The following is a 24294-nucleotide window of genomic DNA, read 5'->3' on the forward strand; positions in this document are numbered from 1 at the left end:
GACAAAGGACGGCTGTCTTCTTGAGTTCCTTACTCTTCCAGGCTTTTTGTTCATCTCTCTGGTATCAGCATCCCAGGAACATAATTTTGTGACATCAAAGCTGTAAGCAGTGCACTGCTTCCAGAGCAGAACTTTTCAAGGCACTGACAAACAGCAGCAAGACCAATGTGAACCTCAAAGGGGGCTGAGGACCAGAGCACATGAGGTGCCAGGGCAGTCTGGATGTGCTGGGTCTGCTCAGCCTGCAGGGCAGCATTTCAGGAGACGTTTGTGTTCTGCTGAGGGACTTGCTGTGGTGCCCCTGGCTGTGGTGTGGGTTCCAGCTCTGCCCCTTTTGGAGGCCATGAGGTCTGGAGGGGCTCTTTCCTTCCTGCAGGGCAAGAGGACAGCCCAACACTTTACCCTGCAGAAGGCCTGGGAGGAGGGATGATGGGCAGGAGAAGGAAGGTCCTGATGGAGGGAGCAGGAGGAAATTCCCTGGGCTAAAAGTGTCGAGCCAGGCAGGAGTCGAACCTGCAATCTCCTGATCCGTAGTCAGGCGCGTTGTCCATTGCGCCACTGGCCCCGTCCCCTCGCCATTCCCATGTCCCCATCAGCCTGCCCATGTCCTTCCTTCCGTAGAACCTCCTCTGTGCCCACCACAGACACCAACCAACACCCAGTGCAGCATCAGGCAGGGAAGGACATCAGCTGGGCTGCCAACTACTGACCCCAGCACCTTTGTCCCTGGTCGTGTCACTTCACTTTGGCTTTGGGTTCAGCTCAGCTGCTCTGTGTCTGTGTCCTGCTGCAGTGACATGTCTGTGATACCCCATCAGAGGTCAAACCAAAGCCAAGTTAAATTATATTCCTTGGTATTCTCTTGACCATCATGGAAATCACCTCTTCAATGAAACCTATCACTCTAGCCAAGAGTGTTCTGCCCTTGGTAAATCCATGGTCACTCTTTCCAGTCATTTTCACATCCTTTCATTTGGGCTTGGATTGCAGTAGTATTGCTTCTGTAGTCTTCATGTTGGCCCTGAACTGAGGTTGCCCAAACTAGAGCTCTCCAGTTGGTCTTTCTTAATCTTCTTGAAAAAAAAAAACTTCTCATGTTGTTCATCAGAAACTTGTCCCATTTTCCATAATCCTACACTGATTAAATACTCTTGACTCACCTCAAGAAATACCCTGGACTGACTGTACACTCCATGTTACCCTGCCAGGTAAGTATTGCTGTCCAGATCCTCCAGAAGTGACTGAGCCTGCAGTAAAAAAGCTCCCAGCATTTTCTTGAGGAAGACTTCATCTCCTTCATGAGACAAATTGTGGCAGACACCCGTCACAACTCTTCACTCTGTCACAGCTCCTGGCTCAAAGGCAAGCTCTGGGCATCGTGTTCCTCACACAGCCCATGCCAGAGGTGTCCCACTAGAGCTGCCCAGTGCCCCTCCCACAGAGAAGCCCCCCAGAAAAACAGAGGGGTGTTGGTGGTGCCCCAGGTGTGACCCCGGTGTGATTTGAACACACAACCTTCTGATCTGGAGTCAGACGCGCTGCCCTTGCGCCACGAGGTCGGGGTTGAGGGATCCAGGGACCCCAGGCTGGGTGGTGGGAATGTCCTTTCCATGGGGACCACCCCAGGAGGGTCAGACACCCCAGGAGCAGGGCTGTAGCTATGGAGGGGAAGGGGCAAACCGAGGGGATGTTGGTCAAGATCTGGCTGCAGAGATCAGTCCAGGCTGTAGGATGAGCAGGCAGGGTGGGATGAGGGGACCTACAGGATCAGTGCAGACAGGAACCAGGCTCAGGAATGCTGCAAAGGAGGATGGTGGCCCGGGGGGGACCACAGGTGGGCTTTGAGTATGTACCCAGAAATAGTCATGGACAGTGTTTAGAGCAAAATATCCATAGGCTTGGTCCAGTTACAGCTCCTGATGTCCTGCCTCAGCCACAATTCTGTGTTAGCTGGAAATGGCAGTTGGACTGTCTGCAAGGAAGGAAAGATGCCACACTAGTGCAGGCAAAGCTGACCACCAGCTCTGGCCAGCTGGAGTCCTTGCCTCAGGAAGGAAGATTGTCATGGACAAGGGTGTCAGAGAGGAGATGAAACCTTCCTCCCTTCTCTTCAGCTCCACTCCCACATCAGCATGCTGGAGACAGTCTGCTGGGTACCAGGGTGGCTGGGGAGGGACATAGTGGGGGCACAATACAGGCAGGGGCTGGGAAAAGCTGTGCAACAGAGAAAGAACCTGCAGATTCCTGCCTGGCTCAACCTAATCCTGCCCACAGCCTGGCCAGAGAAGAGGTCCCAGTATTACTACACTTACAGAGTTTTTTAAAGTTATAGAAATGTTATAAAATTATGTGAAGTTAGAAAAAAGTTAACCTCATAATTATACACTTACACTGAATGTGATTCCCTCCAGTGCCTAAAATTCGATGTCTGAAACCAAAAACCCACCCCCGCTCTCCAAACATATTAATAATGGCCACATATTTACTCTGTGGATTATCAGTGCTGAAGATGCAGCAAAGAGGCATTTCCTCTTGCTTTTACCAATCCTGCCAACAAGGTCCCTGCCTCCTCCAGTAGCTCTTCCCACAAGAGGGAGCCAGGAACCAGCTTATGGGCTCCACAAGCTGTAAATGAGGCTGGAGACACGTTTTGCTTAGTGAATGACCCTCCATTCCTAGGCCAGACTGGACAATCAGCTTGTTTCCTTCCTCAAGATACAGAGTTTTTCCCCCAGAGCTCATATTTCTTTTGGCTATTAGTCCCAATGGTCACTATTAGACTTTCCCCCCACAGGTTTTCCTGCTGACCAACCCTCAGTGGCACCTCTCCTCATCTATCCCATTCTGGTACTTACATAATTTCCAACTGCATGACACAATAGCTGAGATTCAGCTGCCTAAATTCAGGTATCTAGAGTTGTGTTATGGGATGTGCTGCCTGGTCTCTGCTTGTCCCTTCAGAAATATTGAGTATCCCACAGACTCTGTTCCATGTAATATCTTGGATGCAGCAGGATATTTGTTATGGTATTATGTTCAGGTAACTGAATCCTGCCTGAGAGTGGAAATCAGGTCAAAGATGTGGACATTTAAAAGTAGGTGTCTCCCCACAGGGGTATATTGCTGTGTTAGACTGTTTGGCCACAGAATGCTTTGAAGAGATGCAGAAGACCTTTATGGACACTCGGCTTTGCTGTGTTCATTTGTATTTTTAAGCAGAATATAGTGTTATTTGATATCAGTTTGACAGAAAACTGAAATTTCCAGATTTCCCAGCAGAACACCCCATTTCCCCCAGTGTCCCTTTCCAACTCCTTAAAATGTTATAAATAAGGTTAGGTTTCCAGCTAGTTTGAGGAGCACAGCACCTCAACTGCAATCAAATCCTCCTGATTTACAGTGCCATAATGCAAATCTGGATAAGTTCTTGGGGAAAGCAGATGTTTCCCATAATTTTAGTGTCCCAGGTTAATTCAGGGATACCCCAGGCCCATCGATTGAAAACTTCAAAATGAAAGAGAAGTCCTTCTTTCTCACATTCACTCCCTCAAAGGGACATGAGTCCCAGACCAGATTAACAAGATTGATTCCACAAAAGAAAGATCACTAAAGGATTTACCTTTAGTCCTCATTATCCCAAGCCATCAGGCCCTTCTACTCTGTTCTTACCCCTCTGCTCTGCTCTGCTGAGCCCCCATCTGCAGTGCTGTCTCCAGTTCTGGGGCCCCCAACACAAGAAAGACATGGAGCTGTTGGAACAAATGCAAAGAAGGCCACTAAATTCATCACTGGGTCACAGCCCCTCTGCTCTGGAGACAGGCTGGGAGAGCTGGGGGTGTTCAGCCTGGAGAACAAAAGGCTCTGGGGAGACCTTAGAGCCCCTTCCAGTGCCTGAAGAGGCTCCAAGAGAGCTGGAGAGGGACCTGGGACAAGGGACTGGAGTGACAGGACAAGGGAGAATGGTCTTAAACTGAAGGAGGGAAGGTTTAGATTAGATAATAGGAAGAAATTCTTCCCTGTGAGGGTGATGAGGCCCTGGTACAGGTTGCCCAGAGAAGCTGTGGCTGCCCCTGGATCCCTGGAAGTGTCCAAGGCCAGGCTGGACAAAACTTGGAGCAACCTGGGCTAGTGGAAGGTGTCCCTGCCCATGGCAGGGGGTTGGAACGAGATGATCTTTAAGGTCCCTTCCATCCCAAACATTCCATGTTTCTATGACTCTATGACTGTCTGTCCCTCAGACACACCCCTCAAATGAGATGGAAGTCTCCTCTGGAAGTCCCTGTATCTCCATTGACTCTCAGGGAAAGCTAGAAGATTACATTACATCAGATAACTGGGATAGGTTTCCTGCCACATCTTTTGGAGGCTGACAGATCCCTCCACCTGAACCAGTCTTCTGCATTCCCTTCATAGACAGTGGAGAGAAACAAGCACTGGATGAGTCAAATGGAATAGAAAGGACACTGGGTACATGAGTGGCTCCAAAGTGTAGACATCTCAAGTGGAGTGAGGGGAAGCTCCCTTGTAATTTCCTTGTATTTAATGTAAAACATTCACCCCCAAAAGCCTCAAAGCTGAAGATGTCCAATTATGGGTGATCCATACTAATAATGACCAAAATAGTGATTCAAACCCAGCTCAGAATTCTGAAGTTGATTGCCTTTTCACACCCTGCATGGAAACGCAGGAAAAAATACCTCCAGTATTCCTGTTCACTGGTAAACTGGGAACAGGAACTGGGAACAGGCCTTTCCTGTGACTGTTGCAACACTGAGCATGAGGAAGCATTGACTACTTGGAGGGTTCTTGACTTTCTCCACCCTCAGCTGTAGGTAATAGAATCACAGAGTCATTGAGAATGGAAAAGACCTCTGGGGTCCTTGAGTCCAACCATTCCCCCAGCACTGCCAAGGCCACCACTAACCCATGTCCCCAAGTGCCAGCTCTATGAGGCTTTTAAACCCCTCCAGGGCTGATGGCTCCACCACTGCCCTGGGCAGCCTGTTCCAATGCTTGACAGAGCTTTCCATTAAGAAATTTTTTTCTAATATCCAATCTAAACATTCTCTGGCACAGCTTGAGGCCATTTCCTCTTGTCCTATCACTTGTTACCCACAAGAAGTCCACCTCTGAGTCTCCTTTTTTCCAGGCTGAGCCCCCCAGCTCCCTCAGTAGCTCCTTATAAGATATCATTAGGCAAGGGGACAAACTTCACCTGTGTGCAAGCATTTCTTTTGTGATCCATATAAAACCATAGAACAAACAAGAGCAAATGAAGTGCAGATGAGGCAGAATGAGATGTCACCTGAAATCTGAAGATTTTTTTACCTAGAATAGAATTTCTGATTATAATTTGAAGGGGGGGTGTGATTGTATAAACAGTCAGAGCCTCATAGTGAGGACATCCATGTGCAATGGCTGGAAATCAGAGGGAAGGATTTTGAATGTCAGATTACTGGACAAGCACTCCTCCTCCATCAGATTATTAACACACCTGAGGTTTTGAATTTGTCCTTCATTTCCCAAGATTTTTTTTTGTTTTTTTTAAAAACAGCATTTTCAGTCCATCATTAAACAGAACAGGACCATTTTTTAAAGATAATTGATGAGTTAGAAAGCTGGGCTTCTGCTCCAGTCTGACAAAGTACGATGTCAGATGCTGTCTGAGAGCTGAGATGAATATCTCAGGTAGGATCTCGCTGGCTTCAGTGGGAACCTGAGCCAACTGAAGGTTTCTTGACAGGGTCTTTGCTTCACTCCTTTTTCTGGAGTACTTGAAAATGGACATAAACATCTCTCCTGCCACTCTGCTGCTCAGGAGACTCGATGGCACCTGCAAATTTGAAATGGAAAGCAAACAAAGAAACCAGGGAGGCAGAGAACAATGCACAGCCGTTGAGGGGGAGGTTTATATTGTTGGTATCAGGGCTGCTGGGTCAGAACAACATCAATAAATATCAAGTATAGAAACAGGCTCGAGTAAGTGAGCTGGTTTCTTCTGCTCTGAGGGAGAACCTGTGCTGTCAGCTGCCACCTCCACATGACTCTGGGTAACACCATTCAAACTATGTGTGGACAGATCCTCAGGAAGACTGTATCATGAATCTCACCTGTCCTCTGCTCTTTGTACACCTGTAAAGGTGCTGCTCATAATGTCTGCAAACTCATAATCTTCACCTCATGTGTCATAGAGTCATGGAATGACAGAATGGTTTGTGTTGGAAGAAACCTTAAAGACTATCCAGTTCCACACACTGCCATGGGCAGGGATACCTTCTGCTATCCCAGGTTGCTCCAAGCCCATCCAACCTGGCTTTGAACACTTCCAGGGATGGGGCAGCCACAGCTTCTCTGGGCAACTGAGAAAGAATGACCCTGCTGTATGTCCTGTGACATAACAGTGGTTCCCAAGAGAAAGAAATGAAGGATAATGAACATTTCACTCATAAACATATCAGATAATTGTATTTCGTTCTGTGAAAGGTGCTGTGAAGAAAATGTTTTTTCTTTCTCAAATTATCCTTGAAAAGCCAGAAAAGTGACAAAGCATTTCCTGAAGCAAAGAGGAGTCAAATACTCATTTCTTGTTTATGGGCACTCGGGGGCTGAGCAACAGCTTCAGGCAGTAGGTGCAGGAACCCACAGTGCTGACTGCTACTAAGATGGAAACATCTTACATTTTTAACAGAAAAATGGCATTTTTAATAATAATACAGTATGTTCCATGGGAGTGAAGTCCTGGTAGCCCAAGCGCAAACCAAGCTGTTAATTCTAGATTCCTGTAACATCTTGTTCCTGGAGCATGGCAGGGCTGTTCATAGAATCACAGAATGGTTTGAGTTGGAAGGGCCCTTAAAGATCATTCAATTCCAGCCCCCTGCCATGGGCAGGGATACCTTTCACTAGACCAAGTTACTCAGAGCTTTGAGCTTGAAGCTCAAATTGGAGGATATGAAATGTGAGAGCTGACATACTCAGCCTTGGGGAGACTTTCTGGCAATTTCCACATGCTTTTATTTAAATACATTATGAAACCAAGTAAGAATTTTTGCAGAAGTGCAGGTTGGTGCATTCTGATTGACACATGTTTTCCATAAAACAACAATCCATTCAAACTGAAACCCCGTGAGCTCTGGGCTTGGCCAGCTAAGTACAAGTATCTACAGCAAAGGTTTCTTCATGAGTGTTGGGTCCTAAGGTCTCACTACAACTAAACAAGTGATTTGTGTCCTAGAACCAGTAACTGAACATCTCATTCCAGTGCAGCCACATCCATATTAGATGTCTACATCTATCTAAGTGTAGCACTGACCACTGCCAGTGTAGCACCTTCCAATACCTGAAGGGGCCTATAAAAAGCTGGAGAGGGACTTTTTACAATAGCATGGAGTGAGGAGAGACTGGAGCACCTCTGCTACAGAGATAGGCTGGCAGAGCTGGAGGTGTTCACCTGGAGAAGAGAAGGCTCCAGGGAGACCTTGGAGCCCCTTCCAGTGCCTAAAGGGGCTCCAAGAGAGTTGGAGAGGGACTAGGGACAAGGGCCTGGAGGTACGGGATAAGGGGAAATGGCTTCACATTGACACAGGGCAGGGATAGATGGGATATTAAGAGAAATTGTTCCCTGTGGGGGTGGTGAGGCCCTGGCACAGATTACCCAGAGAAGCTGTGGCTGCCAAATCCCTGGAAGTGTCCAAGGCCAAGTTGGACAAGACTTGAGCAACCCAGGATAGTGGAAGGTATCCCTGCCCATGACAAAGGGGTTGGAATGAGATGATCTTTAAAGTCTCTTCCAACCCAAACCATTCTGTGGTGATCCTCTGATATTCCAGTTGCCTTCTCTCCCATGAAAAAATTGCTAATTTCCTCTGGGTTGTCCATTACCAACACCTTGATCTTTGAAGTCAACAAGTAACGACACTCTCAGGTGGGTCAGTGTTGAGAACCAGCCCTCCCAGTGGTCAGGCAGGGAGGTGTAGTCATTTCTCCACTTGCTTTCATGACCCTGTGCCATTGTTCAGGCTTAGCCGTGTGCAGAGGTCAGACTGAACTCACTGCCTTCCACACTCACCCCTGCCAAGGTCCCCCAGACAGCCAGCCCTGCTCCCACAGCCCTATAAATGCCACAGTGCTCCCTCCTCCCCTGCTCAAAGGTTCTAGTGTTGTGGCCCTGTCTCCACGCTGCAGCTGAGACCTTCCACCATGAAGCTCTTCTCCTGCCTCATGGCTCTTCTCATGTTCCTCCTCCAGGCTGTTCCAGGTAAGGGGCAAGACCCACGCTGGTTTCTGCCTCTGTAGGAGGCACAACTCACTTGTGTGGTGGTGCAGAACATGCTCTTCAGCTCCTTTCGTTAGAGCAGTTCCCTATTTCTCACTCTAGAAGTAGAAGTGAAAAATAAACCTGTGGTGACCAGGTGTCAAACTAGAACCTCCTCACCAGATGTTGGCTTCTTATGACTCTTTGATGTCTTTTTGTGTCACTATTGGAACATGATACCATGGAAATCATCTGCCTCTTCTAACCCAGGGTTAGAAATTTTCTCCCTTGTGTAGAGCAGAAGAGAGCAGAGATGTTCCCTTTTATTACTCAAGTTGAGCCACACCAGCAAAGCTGACTTTAGCTCTCTGAATATTCTCCCCCTTCCTCTGCCCCTCAGCTGCACTAATTTTCTGATTCTGTTCCTCATATTTCTTCTACATGTTCTTCTCGCTCAATGAAACCCCTCGTTCTGGAGTCAGGCTTTTGGAGAAGGAAGGAACCAGGCAAACTGCTTGTCCCACTTTTTGGGGCTTTTTAAAGTCACAGTTACCTCCCAGGGCAGGTTCTCACCATGCTGTCCCTTGCATGACCAGCCTGCAGCATTGCAGGCCCAGAACTTAGAAGCATCCAAAGGCTGGGCTGTCACTCCCTACTACAGCATGAATGCTTGGTTCAGAAATTTGCCATCAACATCTACTTTTCACTCTAGTTGTACAAAAGCTCTCCTTGGAGTCCTGTGAGATCCCATGAGTTTCTGAGGACTTTTGGAAAAGCCAACTCGAGTTTTGGGGGTATTTGTATCAGATCCATAAATGGGGTTTGCAGGGTTTCAGCAAGAGGAAGACCCATGAGAATGGACTGATCCTGCAGCACAACTGGGAATCCCATTCCTCCTGTAGGTCTTGGCTTGCCCAAGGACACCCAGCATTGTTTGGAATACCATGGCTACTGCTTCCATTTGAAATCCTGCCCGAAGCCTTTTGCTGCGTTTGGAACTTGCTACCGGCGTCGGAAAACCTGCTGCATAGGTGTGTGTGGGGACCCTGCCCAGGCAGGAGAGGACTAAAGTCAGCAAAACTTGTCCTCTTTGCCTCCAAATCATAGCACCATGGAATGGTTTGGGTTGGAAGGGCCTTAACACTCATCTCATTTCAGGAATTTGCAGCTCGGGATTTTTATATTTAAGAATCTTTGTGTTTAAGAGTCCTTATTAGATTTTCCCCCCCCACCTTACATTAGGAATCCCTTCTGTTTGTTTTAAAGCCTCGTCCCTCACAATTTTATTCAGTGCCACCTACTTGAAATGTAAACATTCTGCATTTTCTTCACACATTTACAAAATCCCTCCTTCAGTTAATTCTTTTCCAAGCAGGTCTTAAATTCCCTCTTTTATAGAAGTACTCTGATAAGCCCCAAAGTCCATCTTTGTGCCTTTGCTTTTGGAGACACAGTAACCACCACTTCCCAACAACTTCTGATGTATGAGGTGGTTCAGATGACGGTGTCATGTTTTTTGCTCTGACTTATATCCTCTAAATTGCAGACACGACATCAAACTTCCACATTTGTCAAGAGGAGGGGGGTCATTGTGTACCCCCAGAAATCAGATGTCTGCAAGAACAAGTGGGACTCTGCCCTCGCAGGGGATGGAAGTGCTGCACAGAAGTGTGACAAGGATCTCATGGAATTGTAGAAAACCACAGAAATGCATGGCCAAGAAAACAACTGAGGCTTTTTTTCTAGTGTTTTAGACATGTCTGGTGTTCTCAACATGCAAAATGTGTAATTAACTAGAGGTGATATGTTTCTTTATATAACAAAGGCAATAAATGCTAAATAAACAGGTATAACAGTTGTGTACCTACGAAAAGAGGCAGAATGTCTCTCCATTACACCCACACACAGAAATCCACACAGCTTTGCTGCTGCATCCTTGGAAACCACATTCACTAAGCCTATTTACCAGCCTAATCTTACTTACCAGGTTGATGTTATGCTTGGATGTTTTACAGGATTGGGGACAATTAGTCAGGGAATCACAGAACCATTTAGGCTGGAAAACACCTCCAAGATCATTGAGTTCAACCTTTGACAAATCTCCACCTTGTCAACCAGACCAGAGCACTGAGTGCCACGTCCAGATGTTTCTTGAACACTGAACACTTCCGGGGAGTGGCTGAGGGAGCTGGGGCTGTTTGGCCTGGAGAAAAGGAGGCTCAGGAGGGACCTTATCGCTCTCTAAAACTACCTGACAGGAGATTGTAGCCAGGTGGGGTTTGGTCTCTTCTCCCAGGCAACCAGGAACAAGAGGAAATGGCCTCAAGCTGTGTTAGGAGAGGTTCAGGTTGGACATTAAGAGGAATTTCTTCGTGGAAAGAGTAGTTAAGCATTGGAATGGGCTGCCCAGGGCAGTGGTGGAGTCACCATCCCTGGAGGGATTTAAAAGATGTTTAAGTGGACACCTGGGGACATGGTTTAGCGGTGGGCTTGGCAGTGCTGGGGAATGATTGGTCTTGATTATCCTGGAGGTCTTTTCCAATTTAAATGATTCAATGATTCCAGCTATGTTGTTTAATTTGTTTTTTTTATAGAGAGAAGGGAAATCTTAACCTTGCTCTTTCAGGCATCCAGTTTTGCATGTGTTCACACAGCAGTGACATTACCACAGCTGAAGGGACAGCAATCAGCAGGGCCAGACGGGGCAGCAGGAATATCACATTTCACAGCAGGAGCTGCACATCTATCACAGGTTTACCACCACAGGGTGCATTGCTGAGCCACCTCCTCCACCATCACACTCAGGAATGAAGCCTCCCAAATTCCTCGGAAGCCAAAGCTGGAAAAAAATCACACCCAGGTTCACAAGAGCTCAGATGAAAAACAAATCACTCCCAGCCTGCACCGTTCTCTCTGCAGCTCCTCAGGAGTCTTCCCTTGCAGGTTGCCTCCCTCCCACTCATCACTTCCCAGGACTTTGCTGGCTGCAGGTGAAGGGCAGAGGATCCCTCTGAGCCTCTTTTCCCAGCTGGCAACCTACCAGTCCAAAATGCCAGCTTCCAGGGAGAGGGGAATCAGGGAAGCCGATAACCAGTGAATGTGAAGCAAGTCAACATTGTTTGGAGCCACAGCACTGGGTCAGAACGACACAAAGGGTTGCTCAGCAGCAAATGTTACTTCTGAGACTGGAATATAATTAACTCCTGCCTGTTCTTTCCCTCTCCACGGATGCCACCCAGCATGCCAGCAGCACACAGAGGCTTCTGCACAACCTCACACTCAGCCCTGCAGTTTTCCAGCAGAGCCAAAGTAATGAGGATTCTTATGTTTGTTTTCATCTTCATCTCCCTGACCCAGCACGGTAAGACCAGGAAGGTGGTAAACAGAGGGATCTGGAACAGGAATAATATTTCCTCACTGTATATTATTATAGGTACTGAGGAAAGGTGTCTTCAGGTTTCTGGGTGGCAAAATGCATGCTTTAATCTCTTGGGGTAATGCAAAAATGAGCAGGGATTCATAGAATCACAAAATGATTGGTGTTGGAAGAGACCTTAAAGGTCATCTAATTCCATCCCCCCCAAGAAAATGGGGCAGCTCACTGCCTTTGCAGGAGAAGCCCTAGAGGAGATGCCCTGTGCTCTGGGAGAATATTCCTGCCTTTCCTCAGGCTGCAGTTGCCTCCTTGGCAGGGCGAGGATGACCACCCCGACCTCCCATGCACAGTCTTTGCCAGCGTCCAGAAAAAAAAAAATCATGATAAAATGTTCCTTGAGGGAGTTTGGTTCTGCAACTTGGATTTTTAACATGGATGTCTGAAGCTGTCCTGTGGGATGGGGATGCCCAGGCTCCATGTGATGGCTTGGCTGGCTGGGCACAAAGTGCCACAGGGAGCCCCATGAGTTTTACCCACTGATTTTACTTGCTGCTTCTATGTACAGGAGATGGTCATGGACCAGAGGGCTGTAACCATGAAGGGGGCTTGTGCAGAGTTGGAAACTGCATTTCTGGTGAATACCTGGCTCAGTTCTGCTTTGAGCCCATCATTCTCTGCTGCAAAAATTTGCCACCCACCACCACCAAGAGCTGAAGGTTTCCAAAGGAGCCAGAGAGCTGCAGGCTCCACTGACAAGGCAGGAACAGCTGCTGGGAAGGAGACCTTGTGGTTTCTGTCAGTGTTGCTCCCCTGGGAAAACATGACTGTGGATTTGCTCGTGAACTTCTGAACACTTCGCTTTTGCTGTGGCTTCCAAGGAAACGCTGTGACAAGAAGAAATTGGGGCCACCCAAACTGTTTATCACCCCTTTGGGACTGTGGTTGTTACCTGTCACAGATAGATGAGAAATTGCCTTTCTCCTTACCTGAAAGCAATAAACTTGAAGTTTGAGAGCAGCAAGTGCCTGTCTGTGACCTGGCAAAGTTGCCGGAGGTAAGACCCCCCCCCTCACTGACCAGGAGTGAACACAGCAGCCCTCACCTTCCCTGCAGAGCAGGGTGGCTCTGTATTTCCCTTCCTAGAGATAACAGTTGTAATTGGGACAGCGATTTTGGCATCACTTTTGGTGCAAAAGCAACATGGTTTGACATAAAGTCAAGTGTGGTCTGTGTTTCTTGGGCAAGACCCCCCATATCCACTTTTCCTTTCTGGGCTGTGCCAGGATCTTACAGGCAATCATAGAACCAGAGAATGGTTTGGATTGAAAGGGACTTTAAAGATCATCTCATTCCAAACCCCTGCCATGGGCAGGGACACCTTCCACTATCCTAGGCTGCTCCAAGCCCCATCCAACCTGGCCTTGAACACTTGCAGGGATGGGGCAGCCCCAGCTTCTTTGGGCAACCTGTGCCAGGGCCTCGCCACCCTCATAGGGAAGGATGTTTCTCCTGAGAGCACAGATTTACTTGTTTTAAACATGGAGGGGAGGGGATCTGAAAGCTATGTCCCACTGCCCCTGACAGGCTGCCCTGTCCATCAATGGACTGCATTTCTGGTGCTCCTTCTTTCCTCTGTGGTCACCCAGCAATAGTCCCAAAGAAATTAGCCTCTTTACCCCTAGCAGCATTCTTCCTGTGAGCTCCATCAGCCTAAATCCATTAGCTGTCCAAATCCACTCTCAGCCCTTCTGTGTCTTTTCAGAATGAAATTTTGACACTCCCCTTCCTTTGTCAGCTCCTGGTCTCCCTTTCTAGGTAAAATATTTCTCTCTGGGTCAATCATTTCTGTGAAAGCAAGAAAACAATGATGTAATGAGAGAGCTATGCCAATTTGCTGAGGCACTGGTCAGAGCCAGGGAAAAGTCCTCCCTGGGAGATGAAATTCTTTCTCTGATGAATCAAACAGGAAAATTCCCATTGCCCTCAGCAGGGTCAGGACCCATTGCCAGAGATCCAACAATTCATTCATTCCAATGTCTCCATTCACCCATGAGCTGCCCAGTTGTTCTCCAGCACTCCCCTGGAGATCCCCTGCAGTTGGATGAACCTTCAGGAGAGCCAGATTACCCAGATCTGGCTATTGGCTTGGGAACCAGTGCTGGAAACAGTGTTGGGCTGAGCCCAGATCCAAATTCCTTCCCAGATGCAGCCCCTGTCTCTGACGCACACTGATGTAGGAAGACAGCACTGAGAGCGTTTTAAATCAAGGCACTCTTCCAAATTAAACTGTTTATTTCTCACATTCATCCACAAAGTTCATTATTTGGGCCCCTTATCTGGGAATGTTCACCCATCATGGTTCATCCTGGTTTCCTAAAGGAAGTGAAATGTGGGCTCATGCAGCTCACCTTGCACATCTCCCTGATGGTCACTGGGCCTTCTGCCCCTGACATGTTTTGGACCTGCTGGCCAGTCAGTTTTCAAGCAGGAAAGGTGGAAATGCTCAGTTTATAAGCAAAATTGTCCCTCTAGCAATAATTAAAATGTAGGCTGCTGACAAAAGGAATAGTCTCTTTAGCATGGTCCCACTCTCCTGAGTCTGTGTGTTCCATTCCTTGCTGATCTGGCTGGAAATAACACCCCCCCCAAAAAAAATCATAGAATCTTCATAGAATTATTTGGGTCGGAAGGGGCCTTTAAGATCATCTAGTTCCAACCCCCCTGCCATAGGCAGGGCATTACTAAACTCCTCTGAGTGACCATTTTCATCCACTCAGCACAGAGCTGTTCATGACACCACACTCCTGCTCAAATGCTGTTTTCCGACTCTTTAAACCCAAAAGCCAAAAAATATTCATTATTGAAGCACTCAATAAAAGCCATCCCTAGTGTGACCCTTTGCCAGAGGATTTCCATGCAGGACCACCAGTCCTGCCCAACAGGGACCATTTCCCAGAGTGTAGACTCACATGTAGTCAGTGGATTCAGCTGAATCCAACCCTTTACCTGCATGATTGCATGTAGGAGTAGAGGGCACAGTCAGACAAGCTAAGGGGCAAGACAGGGTGGCAGAAGTAATGAGAAGGTAAAGTCTGTGATCCCTTGAGAGATGGAGGCTGGTGAGAATTTAAACCAGGCTAAAAGTCAGCTCCGAAAACACATTGAGGATTTGTCCTCATGGGAGAAAGCCAAATGGAGGGGAGGATTTCTGTGGGAATGGCTTTGCTGAGCTTTGAACTCCAGCTGTCTGTACCTGATAGAAGGCTACAAAGTAGGGATTCTTTAGTACTACTCTATTAGACCTACACCAGCTCCTAAGGGAGATGCAAAACCCATCCAGGCATCTCGAGGCACATATTTGGGGTCTCTGCAGCCATACAGGCAGCCAGGATAGATCCCCACCCCCATGCCTGGTCTGTCGACCAGCACAAGCCTCATGGATAGCTGGGGGTGTTAGTTCATCAAGGCATGGCATGAATTCCCTCGTTGGAATTTGTTTGCTGTTCCCAGGCAACAGGCCAGTGTTTGTTTGGCAGAGGGAGTGAGACAGAGGTGAAATCCTCCACTTCTGCCCTAAGAACGTCATTGTGGCTGGAGCTGTGGAATCAGGAGCACGATGGTGGTTGGATGAGCTCCTGCTTGGAGGAGCTGAGGTTCCATAGCTGTGGGCAACCCCTTAGACCCAGGTTGTCTCTTACATCGCTGGCAATCCCACACAAACCAATGCAACCACCTGCATGCCCAGCTTTTCTTTCATCCCCACGCAGGAGAAAGGGGGTCACATTCCACCTGCTCACATGGCTGCTCCTCCACCTCCTGGGGAGTGAAAGATCTCACAGCGAGCTCCAGGGGCGTGCTGGGGAGATAAAATACTCTGGCATTCAGAGACTGTATCTACACGAGTAAATGGAATCACGTGAGGCTCGGGCTCAGACGTCAGTGCATACTCTCATGTGCTGTCAGCAAAAGGAGCCCTTGGCCAAGCTGTTCCTTGGCACAGTTTGGAGGTGGGCACATTCCAGGAATGATCTGTAATAGACAACCGGCATCTGGATGTGGTCATGCAGCTGATGGGGAGAACTCAGCTGTGAGAACACAAGGTGTGCTCTGTCCATGTCCTATGGGGCAAAGAACAACATTTTCTGTGTCTGGCTCTGGACTCCTCAATGAGAGACAGACGTGGACCTGTTGGAGCGAATTCTGAGGAAGCCAAGAAGAGTGGTCTGTAATGAGAGCCTGCCCAAGGCCATGGGGGATTTCTGGGCCAGGGCTGAGTCCAGAGTTGAGCCCATGGTCATTTCTTCACTGGCTGAATTGCAGGGCTCTATCAGTGCCTGCTTGGCTTGGGGTTTGGCAAAAAGCCACCAGTGGGAGGTGGCATCACAAGCTGGCAAGGGTTCTTTCACCAAAGGATTTGCTACCGCTGGCATCAATTTATACCAGGATTCATTTAAAATAATCCTGTTGAGATCCTGACCCAAAGGCAGATGAAGTCAGTGGAGACATCCTTCCAGCTTGGGGCTATAGGGTGGATGCAGATTGATTTGACTCCTCCCCAGCCTCTGAACCTCTCAAGAGCCCAGGAGATGATTTCTGTGCTGCGTGTCTCTGAGCACAGATGAGCCTTTGTGCATGGTGGGCTCTGAAACAAGACATCTGGTGGCAGGTTGGGAAGCAGGAAAAGGCAGGAGGCTGCTGGGCCAGCCCCAGTAGGCTCAGCAGAGGCTGAGGCCAACACAGCATCGGGACCATGCCAGAGGGAGCAAGACCAGCTGTTGTTCAAGCAGTTGCCCAGGGGACAGATATTTCCTGCCCCTGATTTCTGGAGGAAATCTGGTTTTCGTTGGTACTGTCTAGTTCTGGCTTTCTTTGCCAAAGCAAGTTCTGCAACTCAACCCATGGACCACAGCTGGAGAGCAGGAGCTTGTGGTGGTGGGGAGGACACATCCTGGTCCCTGTGGAGCCTGCAGCATCCAAACATCTCCAGGCACAGCTCACCCTCTGCGATGGTGCTGCTCCCACCACAGGAGAGCAGCTGAGCTAGAGATAAAACATGGCATTTTGCCATCCATCTCTGGGAACATCATGGCCACATGGTCCTCTGGCTCTGCTCTAAACATCATCCCTGGAGCACATCAAGCCGCCTGCACACACATGTTCAGGTCACACACTAAGAGCAGAACACTCAGATGAGCATCCACACACTTCTCCCTGGCTGGGCTGCAGCTCAAGAGTTGCAATCTCTTTTCTGTTAGATAAACTCTCCCTAAATTCTTTCCTTTGGAAGTTCTTTGCTGTGAGGGTGGTGAGGTCCTGGCACAGGTTGCCCAGTGAGGTTGTGGACTCCCCATCCCTGGAGGTGTTCAGGGCCAGGTTGGGCTGGGCTTGGAGCAACCTGGTCTAGTTGGAGGTGTCCCTACCCATGGCAGGGGGTTGGAACTGGATGGTCTATAAGGTCTCCTTCAAGCCAAACCATTCTATGATTCTATGATTCTAAGAAATCCCACTGTACTGTCTCTCACATTGGAGATGCTGATCCTCAGACGTGGGTTATGGTCTTCCACGCACTGCACCCAGCAGTACCACCAAATAGACAGAACACCAACACTTGCAGAGAGGCTCTACACACACCCTTGCAGCCAAGCCTCCCACAGACAGTTTTCCAGAACCATTTTCTATCCCCAGGTCGTGCATGGCCAGTTTACATGACACCCTGTTTCAGTGCTCAGTGTCCCATGAGCCAAAGTCCAGCTGGTGAAGGCCCCTTATCTGCACTGTTTGATGAAAGTGATCCTTGTTCTGTTCAAGCAGCCTGAAGGACATGGGCTTTACATTTTCCAGCACCACCTGGCATCTAACCTGCAAATTAAAAGCTACCAAGGTGACTAATTAAGGGAAAACAGAAGACTTGGTGATGGCCTGGGCTCTGTCGTTGCTGTAAAAAGAAACCTTTATAAAGTTTTTATTTCCTCTTCCTCTGTTTGTTGTTAGTTGGGGGAGATTTCTGCTTGTTGTTTGCTTTGTGTTGTTTTCTAAAGTTGAAACACAGGTCACACCTCTACTGATTTCCTAGAACTGACCTGGAGAACTAGTACAAACCTGAGAGCCTGCCAGTTTTCTTGGGACAGCTGGAATACACGAGCTTTCCTAATGCTCCTGAGTATTGCAGGAATCCCTGCTTTCCCATTTAATAAATGCAGAAATTAATAAAATACTAAATTGCCATTTTTCTTGACAGCTGTAAACAAAACCTTGGAAATCAGCCTCTTTTCAGCTGGAAGCTGGGAAGGAGAGGCAGACCTTTGATTTTTTTTTTTAAGGATCCCATTATTTTCAAGCCAACTTTGTGTGCTGGGGAGTGCTGAGAAGGAGACTGGATTTTTTCACACCTGACTCTGTCAGTGCTAAACACAGAGACTGGGATCTGGAAATAAAAAAAAAAAACAAAACCCTACACTTCGATACTGCAAACACTTGGATTGGATTTTAACATCACATGCTCGAGCCTACAAACACAGAGCCAGACTGAGTCAGCCTCAACATCCTGTCTCCAGCAGCAAGCAGTAGCAGACTCTCCAGTGCTCAGTGCTATTTGTTGACAGAACCCTGTCTTTTTCATATTTTTCCCTTTTCGTTTTTTTCTTCTCACTTTTCTTTATTTTTCCTTGATTTTTTTTGCCTGTAACATGGTGTGACCAAGAGCGGGCACACCCCATGCAATTGTTTGCTGTTGTGTTGAAATGCACCTGAGATTGACAAAGTTCCCTCTACTCTGGGAGCGTTACACAACCCCTCAGGGCACTATAAATCCAGGATTTCCCTCTTCTTCATCTCCTTACAGCCCTTCACTCCTCCCCGTGGTGGGACCTCCACTCACGAGCCATGCGGATCCTCCAGCTGCTCTTTGCAGTCATTGTCATTCTCCTCCTCCAGGACATTCCCGGTAAGGACAAAATGCTCACAGGGGTTTCTGCAGGAATTCGAGAGAGCAGAGACAGGTTCCTACCCTGAGGGAGAAAAGCACAAGACAGGGCCCTCAAGTCAAGGCTGACCTAACTCTTGCTTTCAAGGAACAAGTTTCTTCCGTGATAGTCCCCGTGAAGTTCCTGGATGCAGCTGTCCCACGTTCACAGGTTGTACATTCCCTCCTCCCCATTGCCTCAAAACTCACCCAGAAATGCTGAGCCTAAGCCAGGGGCCTGAGCTCTGCTCCTGAACAGAGGATGCAGACCTCATTCTCCACAAAAAAAGGAGAATCCCATGAAATTCTCCTTGAGTAGAATACAGAGGTGGCAAATGCATGAAAATGAAAGCATGACCAGCAGGTTGAGGGAGATGATTTCCCTCCTCTGCCCCACTCAGGTGAGACCCCACCTGCAGAGCTGCCTCCAGCTCTGGGGCACCAACACAAGAAAGACGTGGAGCTGCTGGAGCAAGTCCAGAGAAGGCCACAGAGATGGTCCAAGGGCTGGAGCCCCTCTGCTCTGAAGCCAGGCTGGGAGAGCTGGGGGTGTTCATCTGGAGAAGAGAAGGCTCCAGGTAGACCTTGGAGCCCTTTCCAGTGCCTAAAGGGGCTCCAAGAAAGCTGAAGAGTGACTTTGGACAAGGGCCTGGAGGGACAGGACAAGGAGAATGGTCTTAAGCTGAGGGAGGGAAGGTATAAATTAGATATTAGGAAGAAATTCTTTACTGTGAGGGTGGTGAGACCCTGGTACAAGTTGCCCAGAGAGATTGTTGATTTTCCATCCCTGAAAGTGTTCAAGGCCAGGTTGGACAGGGCTTGAAGCAAACTGGTCTAGTGGAAGGTGTCCCTGCATATGGCAGGAGGTTGGAAGTAGACGATCTTTAAAGTCCCTTCCAACCCAAACCATTCTGTGTTTCTTTGATTCTATGAAATCAAAGCCATCTTTCAGGGCAAAAAGCGGGGAGAAAGACTGCTAGTTTGCTTTTTTGTCTGTCTGCTTTCTTTTGGGATTCTGTTTTAATAGAAGAACATTCCTTAGCTTGGTATTTTCACTGGTTCTTGCATATATATGTTAGGAATTCAGGTTACATTCAGGTGTAAGGTCACTATGATGTTACCAGGACTACGGTGGTATCACTTTCACAGACACCAAACCTCATAACCAGGAAGAGCAGATTTACTTACTTAGCCTGTTTATGCTCTCATTTATTTAAGTCCTGAGGATAAAGAGGGGAGAGAGAGGGGTTTGCCCATTCCACTCGTGATGGAAAGGTATCATTGCATCCCTTCAGAACCCCCAAACTTGGTGTTTCTGCTGTGTGTAAAGAGAAGCAGTATATACCCTGCTTATCAAAACAGGAAGATTTAGAAAGCCCAAGCAAACAATAACCCAAAACATCAAGAAACAAACAAACAAACCAAAAAAAAATCAAACAAACCAATAGATAAAACACCAGTTCCAAAAGACATTTCTCTATCTTTTGATGCTGTCCAAGGGATGCACCTCACCTAACTCATCTAACCTGACTTAGCCAACCCAAACCTGAGTGTCTCACCTAGGCCAGTTGCTAGGAGACTCCCAGAGCTTGCAGGAGGGAGTTGCTCCTCCCAAGCACGTCTGACTTTCACCATGGATCCAGCTGAATTTCCCTGTTGCCAACTGAAAGCCTCTCATTGCTCATCCACCAACACAGTGGGGCTCTGACTGGGTTTCACATCTCCTAATCAGGTCTCCTGCCCTCTTTCCCCAGCAGCCAGAGGCCTTTCAGGCAGCCAGCAGTGCAGGAGCAACCGTGGCTACTGCCGGAGGCTTTGCTTCCACATGGAGCGCTGGGAAGGGAGCTGCGGGAACGGCCGCCTCCGCTGCTGCCGGTGAGAGTGGTCCCACCAGGACAGAGCCCAGCCCCCCAGAAGAACCAGCCCAGTGACCCTGCAAACACAACTGTACATAGGATCTGCTCTCAGACACCTCCACGCTTGGTTTGTCCATCACCAATAAAACTGTTGGTTTTTTATGTCCTTCTGGGTCCTGAGTGCAGCCGTGTTTCCCTCTGGGATGGACCATCCTGACCTACACTTGGTGTTTGATGCTGCTTGAGGTGCACTGGGGTGTCCAAAACATCTGAACAAGGCTGACAGGTGTGATATAGGACCAAGGGGTGTCTTTCCAGAGTGGCAGCAAGAGAGGGGTCTGCCGGGCTTGTCCAAGTCTCTCTTCTAGCCCATTCCTCTACCCCTGTCTCAGGCCCAGCCTTTCTCAAACTCAGTTTCTTGCTCTCTTCAGGAAAGGCCATGGCAGGATCCATACTTTCAAGGAGATAAATCCAAGACAGAGGTATGATTTGTCCTCCAGAAGTGCGTCTTCCTCTCCCACAGAAAAGACAAGGTGAACCAGGGTATATAACTCACATTATCCAACCTGATCTAGCAGAAGATGTTCCTGCTCGTTGCAGGGGGTTTGGACTAAATGACTTCTAAAGGTCTCTTGTGACCCAAATAGATGCCACTCACATCACATGAGGGACATCACTGCCTCTTTTCCTGCATGTGCTGATCTACTGAGTGGAATTATGAATGGGAATGGGCCAAGGCCAAGTTCACTTACAGCAGCTCCTCAACAGGGAGTAAATGTTGTTGACTGTGGAGCTAAGAAGGAAGAGGAATTGCCTGTTGTGATGTGGTCTGGAGCAGGACCCCAGAAGCAAGTCTTCACCTTGGAGGTGGTGAGGTGGCAAGGAGGTGGTGTAGGGTGAGCAACAATAGAGATGTCTTGAAGGTGTGAGGAGAGAGATGGCTTGACAGGATATGAAAGTCTCCCAGAGAGAAAAGTTGGAAGATTCCTTTCTGGAAAACATACAGTATATGGTATCTAGGACATGCAAGCAATGAAGTGGACTTAATTCCCAACCTAAAACCTCCAGCTACACACGTGGCTTCAGCCTAAACCCACTCTGCTATCTAAGCCAGGGGGACTAGTCTTGTCCTGAAGGAAACAGGGAAACCAGTAAAACCAGCTGACAGTTGTCAGCCAGTGGAGATCTATCCCATCTCTGCCTGGACTGTGAGCAGGGAAAGATTCCCTCACTCCTCCTGAACCAGTGAGGGACTGGGCTCCTGTGGGTTCCGTGCTGAAATAGCCCATCCTTGCTCCCAGATCTGCAGGTTGCAAATACGGCGGCAATTCCTTCATGCAGTCCCCTCTCCTGGATGCTCCTCCTCTCCGTTGAGGGACGGTCCTGCTCCACGGGGCCCTCGGAGAGCTCAGCCAGAGGTTAGCAGCCACTCCGGCTCACAGGAGCCATCATTCCCATCGGGAGATAAGGCTCCCCTTGATAACAAGACCTGCCAGAAACGAGCCTCTAGTTTTTCCACCTTTTTGAAGTCTCTCCGGTGAAGTTTTGCAGAACCTTGTCTCTTTGCCAAAGTAACCAACTTCCAGCTCCAGCCTTTGCCTTCCCTCCTTTTCCCCGACCTCCTCCCCCTGCCTTCCCTCTTCCTCCTCGCTCCTCCGTGCACACGCCTCTCCGTGGGGCTGATAGAGATGCTGGAGGGGGTGGACACAACGAGGGGATGATGTCATCTGTTTTTGGCCCTTCAGAGGAGCAGGCGCTGCCGCAGGAGGAGGCAGGGGTTAGACACGTCTGCCTCTACCCAGCCTGGCGCCGGGAGCAACTGGGAGCCTTCCCTTGGCAGCCGCCCCTGTGCCTTATCAGGGGCAGGATGACACCTCGGGGACGGGATGCCGGGGCTGCAAAGGGAAAGGAGGCGGGGAGCCTCTGAATGTGAGCCTTGTGAGAGGCGTGGACGCCTGGGTGTGCACAGGGCTGTGTGTGTGTGTGTGTTTGAGCTCACTGGAAGCAGGGAAATCGCTCCCAGCAGGATGGAGCCGGCTATCAGCCGCCGGAGAAGCAAAGAAAACGACTCTGTGCCAGAGCCCAGCTGAGTCAAGGGCGATGCTGTCACCCAGCTCCGCTCCTGTCGAGGCCTGGGAAAGTTTAACCTTTCATATCCCAGGCAGACAACCTGGAAAATCCTGTGCGACCATCTGAAAAGTGTTAGAAGATCCTCCTTGCCATCAAAGGAAGAGGTCAGGGCAGAGGGAGGGAAGTGAATCGATCTGTCCCACACCCAAAGCTTGAGATCAGGAGAGATCTCAAGCAGAGCTGGGTACAAGTTTACCATGGAAATGGTTTTGAGATGGAGCACTGTGTTCCTCTCCAGAAGATTTTGGCAATTTTTTTTTTCCCACTTGAAATGGCCAACCTTCATTCCCCTTAAAACAGCAACAACCCTAGCACCCCCACCTTTTTTCTTCTCTCCCCTAGAAATGTGGTTTGATCAGAAAAGTATGAAATATTTTTGGTTAAATGCAGAACAAAATGTGCTTCCTATCTCCTGCAACAGGAAGGAAAAGCCTTGTGGGACACAGGAACTGTAGCCCAAGGAGAGAGAGAGATTTCCCTACACCAATGGTGTTTTAATATATTTAATTTTGCATTATGCATTAATACTAGAAAGAATATTTATTTTCCCCATTCTGATGGATCATCCTGCTCACTTTGGAGACTGGTGATTTAGAGGACAATGGAGAATTTGAGGAAAGGATCTACAGCTCCTGAGGCACAGGACAGAAATCTAAACAATGAGTGGTTCTCAATCTGTCTGGAAAATTTATAAAATTAATTTTCTTTTGCTTGGAATAAATAAGATTTTCTGCAAAAGTCATTCTCAGGTATTGTAATTGCAGTGAGAAAACAGATACTGAAAAACTAGGAGTGCTATAAAATCAGGGTCACCTGCAGGGACTCTCAGCTCTGTTTCAGAAGAGCCCCTTCATCTCAGGCTGAGCTGAGCCCTTGTGTGTGGTAAGCAATCTGAATATCTACAAAGCACAGTTTTCCATCCCCATGGCCTCTACAGCTCCCTTGGAACCAGAGGAACAGTCTCTGTGCAGCAAGGAATTATGTCTTACAAGGGTTTTCTTATCTCTGTGGATGGCAAAGGGAGCCCAGGGCAAGCCACCACCATGGAGACTCTTACCCTCAGTCAGCTGGCAGACAACACTAGGCTGGGTGGGAGTGTTGATCTGCTGGAGGGTGGGAAGGATCTGCAGAGGAGTCTGGACAGGCTGGATCCATGGGCTGAGGACAATCGTAAAGGGTTGAAAAAGGCCAAGTGCCAGGTCCTTCATTCGGGTCACAACAACCTCCTGAAGCTCCAGACTGGGGGAGAAGTGGCTGGAAAGCTGGAAAAGGCCCTGGGGGTGCTGGTTGACAGCAGCTGAACATGAGCCGGGTGTGCCCAGGTGGCCAAAAAGGCCAATGGCACCTGAACTATACCAGCACTGGTGTGGCAGCAGAGCCAGGACAGTGATTCTTCCCCTGTGCTGGCACTGCTGAGGCACCTCCAGTCCTGGGGGCAGTTTTAGGGCCCTCACAACTAGGACACTGAGGGGTTGGAGCATGTCCAGGGAAGGGAACGGAGCTGGGGAAGGGGCTGGAGAAGCAGGAACAGCTGAGGGAGCTGGGGGGGCTCAGCCTGGAGAAAAGGAGGCTCAGGGGGGACCTTCTGGCTCTGCAACTCCCTCCCAGGCCTCTGCTCCCAGGGAACAAGGGATGGGACAAGAGGAAACAGCCTCAAACTGCACCAGGGGAGGTTCAGGTTGGACATCAGGAAAAATTTCTTCATGGAAAGGGTTGT

General features: G+C 48.7%; 1 protein-coding gene, 1 long non-coding RNA gene and 2 other non-coding genes across 5 annotated transcripts; 2 read left to right on the forward strand and 2 right to left on the reverse strand.

The window, feature by feature from the left end:
- Positions 1-492: 492 nt before the first annotated feature.
- Positions 493-565, reverse strand: TRNAR-ACG. Its single transcript has one exon. It is a non-coding gene; the product is annotated as a tRNA-Arg (tRNA).
- Positions 566-1487: 922 nt separating this feature from the next.
- TRNAW-CCA lies at positions 1488-1559 on the reverse strand. Its single transcript has one exon. It is a non-coding gene; the product is annotated as a tRNA-Trp (tRNA).
- Positions 1560-5255: 3696 nt separating this feature from the next.
- Positions 5256-10095, forward strand: LOC113957485 (gallinacin-11-like). Of its 2 annotated transcripts, none has more exons than XM_027665057.1 (4): positions 5256-5279; positions 8147-8257; positions 9157-9285; positions 9801-10095. In XM_027665057.1, exons 2-4 carry the CDS (start codon positions 8200-8202, stop codon positions 9926-9928), a joined length of 315 nt encoding a protein of 104 aa, XP_027520858.1. In that variant the 5' UTR covers positions 5256-5279; positions 8147-8199; the 3' UTR covers positions 9929-10095. The 2 variants fall into 2 exon arrangements, with proteins under 2 accessions (XP_027520858.1, XP_027520859.1); XM_027665058.1 differs by lacking the exon at positions 5256-5279 and adding an exon at positions 7827-7924 and having other exon boundaries at positions 8151-8257.
- Positions 10096-20465: 10370 nt separating this feature from the next.
- Positions 20466-22876, forward strand: LOC113957509. Its single transcript, XR_003531179.1, has 2 exons — positions 20466-20733; positions 20879-22876. It is a non-coding gene; the product is annotated as an uncharacterized LOC113957509 (long non-coding RNA).
- The last annotated feature ends 1418 nt before the right edge of the window (positions 22877-24294 follow it).

Source organism: Corapipo altera, unplaced genomic scaffold (assembly GCF_003945725.1).
Source record: "Corapipo altera isolate COAL_440 unplaced genomic scaffold, ASM394572v1 164, whole genome shotgun sequence".
In the NCBI taxonomy this organism is placed as follows: domain Eukaryota; kingdom Metazoa; phylum Chordata; class Aves; order Passeriformes; family Pipridae; genus Corapipo; species Corapipo altera.